The sequence below is a fragment of the Canis lupus genome, chromosome 16, assembly GCF_003254725.2.
Source record: "Canis lupus dingo isolate Sandy chromosome 16, ASM325472v2, whole genome shotgun sequence".
Classification (NCBI taxonomy): Eukaryota; Metazoa; Chordata; class Mammalia; order Carnivora; family Canidae; genus Canis; species Canis lupus.
This window is the reverse complement of record NC_064258.1, coordinates 34,948,708-34,963,747: the sequence shown is the minus strand read 5'-3', so window position 1 is coordinate 34,963,747 and position 15,040 is coordinate 34,948,708. Positions and strand designations below refer to the sequence as shown.

Below are 15,040 nucleotides of genomic sequence, written 5' to 3'. Positions count from 1 at the left end.
CGCTGAGCCACCTGGGCGTCCCCACTCTTGTTTTTGTTTGTTTGTTTGTTTGTTGTTTTTTAAAGGTGGTGAAGTAAGGAAGTGAATTAGAGACTATTATTTATTTAAAAACCATTCATTCTACAAATATTTATCCACTATGTACCTGGCACACAATCTAAGTGAATGTATCATTTTCTTATGCTAATAATGGAAATTAAGTAAGTTTTGGCTAACATACCAGTGGCAATACCAAGCATACCTGAGCATACTTGAAACCCCAAATACTGGTTGTTTTAGAACATTTTTTTTAGATCAACTAAGGCACTTTCAGAAATATTCATGCCACGGACGCCTGGGTGGCTCAGCGGTTGAGCATCTGCCTTTGGCTCAGGGCGTGATCCTGGAGTCCGGGATCTAGTCCCACATCAGGCTTCTTGTGGGGAGCCTGCTTCTCCCTCTGCCTGTCTCTCTCTCTCTCTCTCTCTCTCTCTGTCATGAATAAATAAATAAAATCTTAAGAAAAAAGAAATATTCATGCCAAATGCAATAGATAAAATTCTCTTAAGTATTTTTATCAGAATTAAATTAAACAGTGTCATTAATGTTTAGAGATGTTGTAAAGAGTGAGATGATTATGCCTGGAAAAAAAATGGGGGAACTAGATGGAAAAGCGGTGGTTGAGAGTAGAGGATGGAGGAAATGGACGCTGGAGTGGAAGAAGCAAAAAGACCTAAAGGAATAGAAAGCTAACTGTAAACCTGGTCACATCACTTGTTCACTCAAAAACCTTCAAATGCTAAGACCACCACCGATGGTCTTCTACCAAATAGCTGTTACTCTTCCCTTCCCTCCTTGCAAATAGAAGTTACTATCACAAAGGGTGAAAATGCCAGATACTACACAGTTTCCCAACATTTAGTCCAGCTATGTGATTCCCTGTGACTGGGTTCTGGCTAATGAGAACTGGGGAATTCCAATAGAAGATTCTGGAAAAGACTTTCTTCTCTGTTTGCACAGACTCTACCTACCTTTTCCAGGCCATTGAATATAACTGTGTAAGGATGTGATGCTTGGAATTGCTGCAGTTTTATGGGGGCTAGAAGAGGAGATATCATGGGACCATAAGAAGGGGTGTCACATACATTGAGAATGGCAGAGTGAAAAGATGAACCAACCCAAGAACCACACTTCTCATTATGTGAAATATTAAAAAGTTTTCCCTGTTTAAGTACTTCCCTTTTATTTATTTTTATTTTTAAAATATTTATTTATGTATTTATTCATGAGAAACATAGAGAGAGGCAGAGACATAGGCAAAGGAAGAAGCAGGCTCCTGCAGGGAGCCTGATGTGGGACTCGATCTGAGGACCCCGGAATCACTACCTGAGCCCAAGGTAGATGCTCAACCACTGAGCCACCCAGGTGTCCTTGTTTAAGTCCCTTTTAGTCAAGTTTTTTGTTGCTACCTGTAGCTGAAAACATTCTAATGAATATACTTTATTATTGCCTTAGATAAAGCTGAAATTATTTCCTATAACTTATAAAGGTTTTAAAATCTGAATAATCTGGCACCTTTACCTTTCTAAGCTAGTCTCTCACTTTTGTATTCTTCCTTTTTTTTTTTTTTTTTAAGTTTATTTACCATCTTTAGTAATCTCAATACCCAACATGGGGCTTGAACTCATGATCCTGGAGATCAAGAGTCACATGTTCTTCTGACTGAGCCAGCCAGGCACTCCTCTTCACTTTTTTTTTTTTTTTAATTCTAGTCAAACGTCCTCTCTCTTCTTCTCAAGCTAGTTTCTAGTGGAACCTTCTCCACTCCTACCATTCCTGCTTTACTGCTTACCTATTAGGACTTGGTGAAATGTCACATCCTCCTAGAAGCCTCTACTTACTGACCACCCAGAGTATGCAGTTGCCACATTTATGATGTCCCTAGATACCTGAACTTCCATAGTTAGAGCACATATTCCACTTTATCATAACTGCTTAAAAAATTGGCTCATGCAAGTCAGGTTTGTGTCTCTCTTGTTTATTAGTGAATCTTAAGAATCTATATGGCACCTAGCAATCATATCTGTGGAACACATGAATGGGGTGCAGGATATTAGAAGCAAAATAATTTTAAATATAAATTAGAAAAGGCAAACATCTGATTAGAAAAATGCACAAAGACATGATGAGCAAATGGCTATAAATAGATGAAAAGATGGTCAGCTGCTGTAACAATCAAGAAACACAAAATAAAAGAATAATATTTCAGGGTGCCTGGCTGGCGCTTGGTAGAGCATGAGACTCTTGATCTTGGGTTCATGAGTTCAAGCCTCATGTTGGGCGTAGAACTTATTTAAAAATAAATAAATAGGGATCCCTGGGTGGCGCAGCGGTTTGGCGCCTGCCTTTGGCCCAGGGCGCGATCCTGGAGACCCGGGATTGAGTCCCACATCGGGCTCCCGGTGCATGGAGCCTGCTTCTCCCTCTGCCTGTGTCTCTGCCTCTCTCTCTCTCTCTGTGACTATCATAAATAAATAAAAACTTAAAAAATAAAAAATAAATAAATAATGATGTGCCTGGGTGGTTCAATCCGTTGAGCATCAGACTCTTGATTTCAGCTTAGGTCATGACTCAGGGTAGTGAGATTGAGCCCTACGTTGGGCTCTGTGCTGAGCGTGAAACCTGCTTAGCGTTCTGTCTCCCTCTGCTTCTCCCCCACTCACATGTGCTCTCTCTCTTGCTTAGATAAATAAGTAAACAAACAAATGTACAAAAAAAGTAATATTTTTCACCTGTAGATTGGCAAAATGGACAAAGGTTTCTCCCATTTTGGAAAGGCTGCAGTGAAATAGGTACTCTCATATACATTGTAGGAGCAAGTGTAAATTGTATAAGCTTTCTAACCATAAATATCAACACTTAAACTCACCTACCATCTAACCTAGTACTTTATTGAGAATGTATTATAAGAAAATAATCGGGCAATGTACAAAGATGTTTGTACATGGATGTTCACCACAGCATTGCTTAACACTAAAAAAACTGTAAGCAGCTTAAATGGACTCCCATACAGAACTTGGGCACGCACACTGGAATTCTACAAAGCTTTAAAAAAGATGAGATGGCAGCCTCCGTGGCCCAGCGGTTTAGCGCCGCCTTCAGTCCAGGGCATGATCCTGGAATCCTGGAGACCTCGGATCGAGTCCCACACCAGGTTCCTTTCATTGAGCCTGCTTCTCCCTCTGCCTGTGTCTCTGCCTCTCTCTCTGTGTGTCTCTCATGAATAAATAAATAAAATCTTTAAAAAATAAAATAAATAAAATAAATAAAAATGGAAAAACTGAGCTGTCTCAATATGGATAAATGTTCATAAGACATGTTCAATTCAAAAAGCAAGTATAGAGTATTATTAAATAACAATGCCATTTAAAATACATGTTAAATACCAAATTTAAAACCATTAAACCAATTGATAAATCGGTTGAAACAAATCATCCAAAGAACACCTTGGACCAAGATGAACATATCCAGCCACTAGTTTTGAACCTTTTCAATCAGAGAATGTTCACTTTACATTCACAACAATCAATCATACTAAAAAAAGGCACAAGTTGTAAAGTGAGCCACTTAGGGTAAAATGATGGCAATGGTTAGGATTACTGGGACCTGAAATTTACACACACACACACAAAGATCTGGTTTGCAACTTTATAGTCACCAATGTTTATCTCACCGAATTAGTCTTATTTTTTGCCTCTTAAAAATTTATGGATTTATTATACTTTAGCTGATTTGATAAGATTCTTCTCATATGAAGAGAAATAAACTAATAAAAATGAAGAAATGCTTGTTTTTCTTTTTCCTGTTGGATAGTCCCAAAAAGAAGGGAGAAATTTAAGATGTTAACTGAAAAATAAAATGTAGGGAAAAAAAAGAGGAATCTGGGTGCAAACCACATCTTCCATCAAGCTTCCAGGTAAGAGCCCCATTTTCACTGTCATCTGTGAGGTGCCAGCTGGTGTCAAGCCTTGGGTCTTTGGGGGATTCCCCAGTGTATGGTTGCTTCTCAGTTTTTTCCCATCAGACTTAGGATTGAGCTTCTCGGTATTTATCTATAGGCTTTGAGGCTACCCAAACTGGCTGCTGTTTTCTTTCATTCTCTTTATCCTTATTAGTTTATGCCTTAAAATAATGACGATGACAACAACAAATACTTTTCATGTTTCTATGAGAGATTTTGGAACACAGTGGATAGAAATGTGTAGGGGCGCCTGGGTGGCTCAGTAGATTAAGCATTGGATTTGGGATTTCAGCTCAAGTCAAGATCTCAGGTTCCTGGGATGGAGCCCTATGGCAGACTCTGCAGTCAGCACGGAGTCCTGGAGAGTCTCTCCCTCTGCCCCTCCTCACACACACACACACACACACACATACACAAACACACGTACTCTAATCTAAAATAAATAAATCTTAAAAAAGAAAAAGAAAAGAAATGCGTATGTGTAGCTTGCCATCTTAAAACAATAAAATGTGACAATCCATGTAAAATTTGGATCACGGTCCCCTGGTCAATGCTTTCAACTGCTAGTATTTTTATTAGTGGGCTTGTTCTCTTATATCTGACTACTTGGTCTATTTTCTGGCAAGTCTTTCTCCTTGTCCTGTCTCAGCATAAATATTTCCAAAGATTCTACTCTCTGAAGCTAAAACTCACTTATGATTTCAATTCGGATGGTGCCCAAATATATACATTATCTCCTATTTCTTCTGGCTGATCATTTTCCAACCATTAGCGTAATTCTGACACTAACAAATCTCATATGCCTGATACTGAGCTCTGTATCTATCCATACAACCAGGTCTTCTCCTTTGAATATCTCTTTTTCTTTTTTTCTTTCTTTTTGGAATTGGCATCACCAAATCCTTGAAGTCTTAAAACCTGGCTGTTAGTTCAAATGCCTTATATTCCTTTACCCTCTACATTCAATCATTTGTCAAATTATGTAGCTTCCCCTTTGGGAATGGCTTTCATTTCCACATCCTTTTTACTGCTTGTCTAGTGGAAAAAAAATATACGTTATTCAAATCTACTTCATTAGCCATTAAGATCTCTTTCTAAAGGGCAATTCTTAATGATGACCTAATGAAGTCCTCAGCCTTACCTTCTAACCCTCACTTACGGTCTCTCCACATTCCAGACAAGTTAGACTACAGTAGACATTAAAAAATGTTAAATTTAGCATTTGACCTTTGATTGTTTATAAGTGACTTTCCAAAAGGCTGGAGGCATTGCTAATTATTATTTTCCTGAAGCACAACTTCAAGTTACATATGCTATAAAGTTGGTGACAGGAAAAGTCACTTAATTATAAGAGTGCCTTGCCATCTGCCCCACAGCCACACCTCACTCTGGCCTTATTGATTTCTATTTATCCTCATTGTAGTCAGCAAATTTTATTAAAGTTCTGAGGGACTATCTATATTTTTCCACTTTACTGTTTCCCAGAAGGAAGAGTCTTATGCTAGGAATGGCATTTGTGATTTTTGTTTTATAGATAGAGCTCTTGCATCAGGGGTTACTCTCCTTGCTTATCCTTGAGAATGCCCAGGGCTTTCTGGTTTCCAGAGCCTTGTTTTCTTGTTCCCTATGCCAGTGATTTCATTATATGTTGCTACATAAGTAACCTCCCTCAAACCCGGTGGCTTAAAAGGATAATCATTAATTTGCTCAGAAGAGTGTTTACAGTTTGGTCAGGATTCTGACATAACAGCTTGTCTCTGTTTCATGTGGTGTCAGCTGGGGTGGCTCAGGAGGGAGGACCTACCTCCAAGATGGCTCACTAATAAGGCTGGCTGCTGGTGCTGGCTGTTGCAGGGAGCTCAGATGAAGCTGTGGGTGGTGGGGTTTGGGGAGATGGCTAGGGCTTGACTTTCTCCCATGTAGGCCTCTCCAGGTAGCTGCTTGGGATTTCTCATTACATGAAAGACAGGTTCCAAGAGGAAGGAGGCAGAAACTGCCAGAATTTTCTAGTGCCTGGGCTCAGAGCTCCCAGAATGTCATTTCCTCCACACTCTATTCATCAAAGCAGAAACAGGCCCAGCTCAGATTCAAGGGGAAGGCACATAAGCTATAACTCTTGATGGCAAGAGGGGCATGCACATACAAAAAGGTGAAATTATGGGGAGGGGGGCTGTGTTTGAAGACTAGCTATGCCATTTACCTAGTAGCCACAGCAATACATGTCCCCCACCCCAATGTGAAAAATACATTTATCTCCTCTCCAAAGTTATGAAAATATCCATCCTATTGTGAACATCAGTTCACAGTCTAGGACAGGGGTGAGCTAACCACAGCCTGAGGTCCAAACCCGACTTGTGGACTACTTTTGTACAGCCCCTGTGATAAGAATGGTTTTATATTTTTAAAGGGTTATAAAAAAACAAAACCAAGAAAATGTGAGAACAATTATAAACATGACCTGCAAAGCCTCAAATATTTACTATCTGGTCCCATACAGAAAAGGTTTGCCAACCTCTGGTCTAAACCATGAGCTTCTAAACGGGGTCTAAGGGCAGATGTGGCTCCTTGAGTGTCATTCCTTTACTATGGCTCCTCAGACATGGATCCTCTTGATCTGAAGACCAGTGAACTAAAGAGACAAAGTATATGTTTCTCTCACACACCCAACATCTGATGGTAAGGTAGGGACAGAAAACCAATAATAGACACCCCCATTCAAAAAGGGAATGAAACAAGATGGACATGGAAAGTGGCCCATAGCAATTCTGAAATCAGACTGGGCAAATGATGTCAGTTCCTTTTTTTTTTTTTTTTTTAAGATTTATGTATTTATTTATTTTATATATAGAGAGAAAGAGAGTGAGCAGGGAGAGGAGCAGAGGGGGAGAGGGACAAGCAGACTCCACTCTCAGCACAGAGCCTGATGCAGGGCTTGATCTCATGACCCTGAGATCATTACCTGAGCTAAAACCAAGAGTTGGATGCTTACTCACCTGAGCTACCCAGTTCCTTAATTTGGCCCACTCCTTCTCTTTGGAAATGATTTTCAGGGGCTTTTTGCTCCATCTCAGTCATCTCCCCTTTTGGAAACAGCCCATAATTGCAGATGAGTAGCTTCCTCAACCTGCTTTCTGCCTGTGAAATTGAAGCTCCAGAGGCCTCTTTTCATCACACACAGCCTCTTTGGCTGTGCAAACTAGTCAAAATCCCTTAAAAGCCATAGGTTTCTTATACTTCAGGTTTTAATCAACTCCTTTTGGGAGAAGCCATACTCCCATTTCTTTCCATGGGAGGCCCTTCTCTGCATTGAGTCAGTGTGAGGTTTTGTGGGCGATACCATCCAGATTCTTAGAAGCTCTGCTATCTAGCTGAGAGGATCTATGAGGTACCACCTTAAATCTTTCTGAGTTATCAGTTTATTGCTGCATACCAAGTTATCCAAACAGAATGGCTTAAGATAGCAATCTGTCATTATTTCACAGTTTCTGTTGGTGAGAAATCCAAGGTTCTGCTTAGTGGGGTCCCTTTGCCTCAAGGTCTCTCTCAAAGGCTGGAACCAAGGTGTCAGCTCAGGCTACCATAACAAAATAACCTAGTTTTGGATAGTTCTTGGGAAGTCCAAGATCAAATTGCCAGCCATTTTTGTTCTTGGCGAGGGACTTCTTCCTGGCTTGTAGATGGCTACCTTTGCAGTGTATCCTCATATGGTAGAAAGCAGAAACCCTGATGCCTCTGTATCTCTTAGAAGGGCACGAATCCCAACCTAGGGGTTCTACCCTCATGACCTCATCTAAACCTAATTACCTCCCAAAGGCTCTAACACCATCACACTAGAGATAAGGGCTTCATACTATGAATACAAACATTCAATCCATAAGAGGTCTCCTTTAAGACTGCGCTTAGGGAAGATCCACTTCCAAGTTTGCTCACATGGTTGTTGGCAGGATTCAGTCCCTTGTGAGTTGTTGGACTGAAAGTACCATTTCCTTGCTGGCACTTGGATGGAAGCCTCCACTGCTCCTTGTCACATGGACCTCTCTGTAGGGCCACCGGTATCATAGTAGCTGGCTTCCACCAAAGGCAGTAAGTGACAGAGCAAAGAGAGGGTGTGTAAAAAGAGAGCCATGGTGTCCCTGTAATCTAATCTTGAAAGTGATATCCATCACTTTTGCCATACTCTATGTATTACACAAGGGCTTGAATACCAGGAAGTGGGCATCTTTGGGGGCCATGGTAGAGGTTGTCTACCACAGGCTCTTCCAGCTATACTTTTGTCTTGAACTTCACCTAAGGCCATATTTTCCCTGATAGCACCCTGGATCTGACCTTGTCCCTAAAGCCATTTCTATTTTTGAGAGTTTTGTCCTCTGGAGAAGCTAGGAATAACAGTTTTATTTCATACCCAGCAAGTCCTGGCTTCTTTATGCTTCCTCTAAATTCAGATTGAAAATAGAACAATTCCCTTTTGGGGGGGCTCATCTCACTTCTCTTGTACTATATCATAAGCATCTGAAAGAAATTCTTCAACCTTTTTAACACCTATCCAGATATGTCCTTAGCCAGATCCACATGTTCATTCGGTATCTTTTCTATCTTTCATGTAAACGGCAAGCTAGTTTAGCTAACTGTTTTTCCAACAGATAAATGGAGTCCCCCTCTCTCCAGCCTGTAATAACAATACTCACTGCCCCCTTAGTCATGCTCTTCACTAGTAGACTCCTCAAAGTTTTCCCAGCTTCCATCTTATACCTGGTCCAAAGCCACTGCCACATGTTCTAGGTTTCTATACACTGGGACCTCACCTCTAGGTATGCATTACGTTTCAGTTCTCTATTGCTATATAAGAAAACGGCCTAAAACTTAGTGTTTTAAAACAATAGCATTCACTTTTTTGCTAACAATTTTGCAGTTTGGGCATGACTCTGAGAGTAGCTCATGTCTCTTCCGTGTGGCGTCAGCTGGGGCAGCTCCACTAGGGCTGGAGTATCCACTTCCAACAGAACTCACTCAGAAGGCTGGCAATTGGTACCAGCTGTCTGCCGAGAGCTCAGCTGGAGCTGTGAGTCTGGGACCTAATTCTCTTCCACGTGGACCTCTCCACGTGGCTGCATGGGCTTCCACAGATGATTAGAGGGAAGTGATTGCATCTCACAACTATTTAGGAGGTAAAAATCAAGAGGACGTTGCACAACGATGTGAGTTACTTCATGGTACTGAACTGTGCACTGCAGAACGGTAAATACAGTGCTTTGGGTTTTTTTTTTAAGCCACAAAACCTAATAAATAAAATCAGAGGAGGATGTTGATGGCCTAGAGATGGGTGGGGCTGGAGAGACAGATGTCAAAGAGGACAAAACCCCCCAAAATAGCCTCTGGCCCTGAGACCTTTCTGGGTTGAGTAAAGGATGAAGCATTAACAGGTAGTCATAACAGATAGTCACAACGCATAGTAGATACTTTAGCTTTGTGCTGCAGGGCTAACACAGGTACCAAAGCCATGCCATGCAAACTACCTTAGAATAGAGCTTTAATGTCTGCAATTCCCAGAGACAAACACTGAGAATGTCATTATAGGTTTGGGTTTTTTGTTGTTTTTAAAGACGTTATTTATTTATTCATGAGAGACACACAGAGAGAGGCAGAGACATAGGCAGAGGGAGAAGCAGGCTCCCTGGGGGGAGCCCGGATGTGGGACTCAATCCCTAGACCCCAGGATTACTCATGACCTGAGCCAAAGGCAGATGCTTAACCACTGAGCCACCCAGGTGCCCCTAGGTTTGAGTTTTCTTAAAGCAAGCCTCCAAACGAATACTGCCAGAGAAACAGAGATAAGTAATAAAACTACAGGTGCATACAATATTCCCCCTTTCAAGCATGTGACCTTTTAGGCTAGAAGCAGTATGGTCAAGTGGTGGGCAGGGAGAAAGCAGATGTTTCATGGTCATTAACCCTATTTTTCTAGGATGTAAAAATCCCTTTGTTGCTTTATAAGGAGTAGTCTGGAAACTAGTGCTACTGAGATCTTACTTTTGAAACTTTCTTTCTTTAAAGTAGCAAACAGGTCATAAAGATCATTTATATCCTGAATGATTTCTTTTACTGAGGTTTTATAAACAGCTAAAGTCTATTTACAGATTTCCAGTGGGTTTGTTGGTAATGTATAGCCTTGTTTTCTTCAAAGTAAGCCTACACCATTTTTCATGGAAAGGACAGAAAACGGAGTCCCTCTTTTCATGGTGTATTTACCCTCCTCCTTATATACTTTTCTGAAAACACCTTGAATTTCATGCTCATCACTGATACATATCCTAGTCCTCCCTGCTGTATTGTTAACTGTCTGGTATGTTAGGTGACTGAGTGGTGCAATTTTCTTTTCTTTTTTTTTTTTTAAGATTTTTTTATTTGTTTATGAGAGACTCGGAGAGAGAGGCAGAGACATAGACAGAAGGAGAAGCAGGCAGGGGAGCTGATGCGGGACTTGATCCCAGGACCCCAGGATCATGACCTGAGCCAAAAACAGATGCTCAACCACTGAGCCATCCAAATACCTGCAATTTTATTTATTTTTGAAATCTCATCAGTTGTCTCATTCTGAGCAAGCTCTCTATCTAGGTGGGTCTCCCCTGCAAAATAATGCCTAAAGACTACTACCATGAATCTGCCTAGTGTCCTTGTGGTGGCTCCCTATGCTGAGACACTTCCACTTATTCAGTCCCTCCTGCAGGGGCTTTGTAAAGATGTGATGTCATTCAAGGCTGAAAATCAATCTCTGATAAGACTGTGTTCATTTATTCAAAAATATTCACCGAGAGCCTACTATGTGTTAGGCACTGTCTAGATATTGGGGACACAACGATCAAATCAGACAAAGATCTTCTTCTAGCCCTTATTTTTTTTTTTTTTTATGCCAGATGTCTTTGACTTTTAACAATGGACAAAGTGCTGGCAAAAGAATCAGGTTCTACATTTGGAATTAGGCCACATTTCCCTGGACGGAGGTAGCAGCAGCATCCTGGAATCATACAGCACCTTCCACCGACTCGTAAGTGGAGTCTGACTGGAATCATCAATGACTAGATCAACTGTCACTTTTCTTGGGCCTTTGCCAGGCTCCAGCAAGACAATATCTTTCTGTGGAGTGTATTCAGTACCTGGCAATGGCCCAGGAGGGCAAAGGGCCTGTGTTTATTGGTGGCGCAGGGGCCCAAGACCACCACGCAGCCATTGCTCAGGAACACATTGCCCCCTCGTGGTTCTTTACGTAACTGAGGGAGGGACTGGGATTGGAAAGGCTCTCCAAATTTCCAGATTAATCGTGGTGGCCTTTGCCTCTTCTGAACTTCCATTGCAAGTTCAACAGTTTCTTGGTTTATTTTCATCCAGGATACGCTTTCCCCCCACCCCCCCACAGAGGCACATGACATCCTGACAGCAATTAAACCTATTTATCAAAAGCTTCAGACTTCCCCCACCCCCAACCCAAGAAAACCCCAGTAAGTGAATGCAAGAATTACCACTCTGTTTTTCTTCACAACGCTCGTCACACAAGTATTTTCTCTGCTTTCTGCTATTTGAACCAGGATCGCTGATCATGTGGCCATGGAGTTGTTTTGGGTGTCTCGTCTCCACAACACCAGTTAAAACTCCCTAGAAGCAGGAGCCTTATCTTCACCCCCACCTCCACCCCACCCCCAGCAGCACTTAAACCAGTACAGGGTGAAGAATGTCTGGCGGGGAGGGGGGAGAGCAGAGAAAGATAAACAGTGAAGCGAGCAAATAAATAGAAGTTGTGATTGGTACTGTGCTGGAAAGGAACAGCATGTCGTGTGAGAGAATTCCTGGGCGTGGGAAGTGAGGGAGAATCTTCTGATAGAGGCCCTTTTAAATTTATGTGTTTATGATACAGGAATGGAGAAGCTCTCTATGGCCCCGGGAAAATGGAAATTTCCTTAATAATAATGCTAGTTTCCCTGTTCTGTAAACTTACACCGGGCAGGAATGAGTGCTGGGTGCTCTAGCTCTACCAACCTATAATCTCCTCTAATTACAACCCCCCTGGGAGGTAACTATAACTACTCCCATTTCGCAGGTGAGGAAACGGAACCCAGGCAGTCCTCTGGCGCGTGGTGCTTAAACAGGTACTGGGTGCCCCCCTCCCAGAATGCTGAGCCCTTTTTCTTCCTTAAGGGGCTTTGACCCTCCGAAGATCATCTGGGTTGGCCTCCAGCTCGGCTCGCCGTGAGCAACAGTCACTTAGCCAACAAGTATTTATTGAGTGCCTACTGTATACCCGGTAGCGTATTTAACTAGCCGTGGGATTATCAAGGTAAACAAGGACACGGTGAGGCTGGCGTTGCGTTGTGGGGAGGCTCCCCCGGAAGGGTGAGGGAGGCAGGCAGGTAAGCAATTCCAGGACGGTCTGCTGAGGGCCGAGAGAGGGGCCTGAGCAGAGGGGGGCGCGAAGCCTAGCAGAGGGCGAAGGCCGGGGCTGAGAGCCTGGGAGGGCCCGGCGTGGGAGGTGGGTTTGAAGCTGCGCCCTGGAAACGCCGGCCCCGAGCCGGCTGCCCCCGGACCTCGCTCGTTCTCTCGCATCCTGTCATTTCGAGCTGCCAAGTAGGAAGGGAGGAAATAGGTCTGAGCCGGTGCTGCAGAGGCAGGGCAGGCTGAGCGACGGGGGCGCGATCCCCACGGCGGTAGCCCACGGCGCGTCCCGGGCGTCGCGCGGGCCCGGCCCGGCGCCCCGAAGCCCCTCTCCAAGCGGGCGCGCACCGCCGCGCGAGCTCGCCAGCTCCGGGGGCCCCCGGGGGCCGGGGAAGCGGGAGGACCTGGCCTCCCTCCCTCGTCCGCCTCGGCCCCTGCCCTCCGACCTCCCGCCGAGTCGGGGGGCTGGGGTCGGCCGCTTCCGCCCGCCGCCCCCCGCCCCTCCCCGGCGCGCGCCATCCGGCCGCGGGCGGCCCCTCCTCCCGAGGGGGGCTTCTGCGTCCCGCGTCCCGTCCCTCCGGGCTGAAGCTGGCAGCCCACGTCTAGGGAGGGCGGAGGGAGGAGGAGGAGGAGGGGGAGGGGGAGGAGAGAGGGGAGGGAGGAGGGCGAGAGAAAGGGAGCTGCTTGGATCCCGTACTTCTCAGAGCCTGCCTGGAGCGCGCACTCAGCGGCTCTCCGGGTCCCAGCGTCCCAGCCGCGCCCCGCACCTCCTCCTCCTCCTCCTCCTCCTCCTCCTCCTCTTCCTCGGGTCTGGGCACCCCTCGCCCCCTCCCTCCGGCCCCCGCCAGGCTCGGGCAGCGGCCGCCCCCAGCCCCGACGCGGCCACATCCCCAACTCTCTGGGCTCCCTCCTGGGACGCGCGCCCGCGCCCCATCCTTTCTTCCTTCCTTCCTTCCTTCCCTCGCGCCCGCCCGCCCGCCCGCGCTCTCCAGGTCTCCCTCCCGGTCCCGATTGTCTCCGTCCCCGCCGGCCCGCGCCTCGCCCTGCCCCGTGTCTCCCGCGCACTTCCTGGGTCGCCTCGCCTCGCCTCGCCGCGGAGCCCGAGCCGCCGCTGCCCCGGCTCCAGCCCCCGCAGCCCGCGGCGCCCGCCCGAGGGAGCCCCGGCGCCCGGGGAAGGGACAAGCGGGCGAGCGCGCCCTCGCCCCAGCCCCGCGCCCCAGCCCTGCCCGGCGAGGAAGGACCGGGAAGATGAACAACGGCGGCAAAGCCGAGAAGGAGAACACCCCGAGCGAGGCCAACCTTCAGGAGGAAGAGGTACCGGGGGGCTCGCTGCGGCGGGGGCACGACCTGGGCGCCGCAGTCCGGGGTCTGGGCACGGCCCTCGCCGCGACCTGTGGCCCCGGGCCGGGGGGGGGGCGGCGGGGGGGGTCTCTTCGCAGAGCGCGTTTCTAAAGTTGCGTAACTTTGAGGACTTTTCGGAGTTTGCTAAGTATAATACTCAGCTTTGTCTGCGTGGGATTTTAAAAGCGGAATCGAGAGCTGACTCCCGGGTGACCTCCGGTTCCTGGGACCCAGAGGGTCGGGACCGAGTCTGCGACCGGGGCTGGGAGTGGGGGGTGTTTGTGCGTGCGGCGTGAGGAAGGAAGGAACTCGGGGAAAGTTCTCGGCGGGGAGACACCTTCAGTTCCCTGCCCCCTCCCCCTCCCTTTTCAGTGTTAAAAGTTCTCGGTGCGATCTCTTTCCAGCTGAGGCATTCTGGATTAATAGATAACTCATCAGCTGCATTCTTCTCTGATGAGTCAAAGACCTCGAATCTGGGTGATTAGGGTTTGTAAATTTTAGGGGCGATGCGGCTGGGGTGGGGTGGGGGAAGCCGAATAAAAGAGTTTGAGAGTTTACAACTCGCCAAGAGATCATCTTGGCTGTTTTAATAGCACTTTGACTCCTGAGCGTGAATTTTATGTGGTGCGTCCGTAACAAAGTTAAAAACGTTGCGGCGGCGGAGCGTTCCTTGGGGTAGAAACCCCATTTATCCGTGGGAGGGAACACCTGAACGGACGGTTTCAGAATTTTGTAGTTAGGATATTTGTGGTATTCTTTCAAGTGGCTTTGTTCCTGCAGGTATGTTACCTGGAGTCCAAGAAACAGTACATGTTTCGCCTGCTTTTTAAGTTCTCCCATAGCTGAGTTCTTAAACGTCCTAAAAAGAACTTGAGTGTGTATGTGCAAGGAAGTATGCACCTAGATAGTAGGACTTGTGAGGCATTATTTAGAGGGATTGTATTCCAGTATATAAGGCTAACAGAATGGCAAACTAATTCTAAAGCGGTCAAGATGTTGAGATTATTCTGGAGATAATCTGTTGCGTGCAAACTAAGATTCCGATAGTGAAACCAAACGTTGGGGGAGGATTTAATTAGTACTGTGAGACCTCGGCACATAGTCCACTTGTGAAAAGGGAACTATTTATATGAAGATGGAAGGACCTAAGACCATGTAAGTCCATGCAAAACACAAGATTTTACTTCTAGCACGTTTGTATGGGGCAACCCGCCTGACTTGCAGTAAGCTGAAAATTGCCTTCACACCTGAAGATAATTGCGCATTTTATTATAAACT

The 15,040-nt window shown here is 45.6% G+C and overlaps 2 protein-coding genes across 27 annotated transcripts in view; one reads left to right on the top strand and one right to left on the bottom strand.

Moving 5' to 3' along the window:
- LOC125752615 (uncharacterized) overlaps window positions 1-15,040 on the bottom strand; it is a 132,496-nt gene that overhangs the window by 72,685 nt on the left and 44,771 nt on the right. The window lies entirely within an intron of this gene.
- Window positions 12,188-15,040, top strand: part of RBPMS (RNA binding protein, mRNA processing factor) — a 172,820-nt gene continuing 169,967 nt past the window's right edge. For 5 of the 26 annotated variants that reach the window (XM_025418043.3, XM_049094666.1, XM_049094667.1 and 2 more), the window contains exon 1: window positions 13,099-13,735. In XM_025418043.3, the coding sequence (XP_025273828.1) occupies window positions 13,670-13,735 (66 nt within the window). In that variant the 5' untranslated portion in view covers window positions 13,099-13,669. Of the gene's footprint in view, window positions 12,327-13,083; window positions 13,736-14,200; window positions 14,240-15,040 lie in introns of those variants that run through there. The other 21 variants (XM_049094687.1, XM_035699773.2, XM_049094677.1 and 18 more) reach the window with 17 other exon arrangements.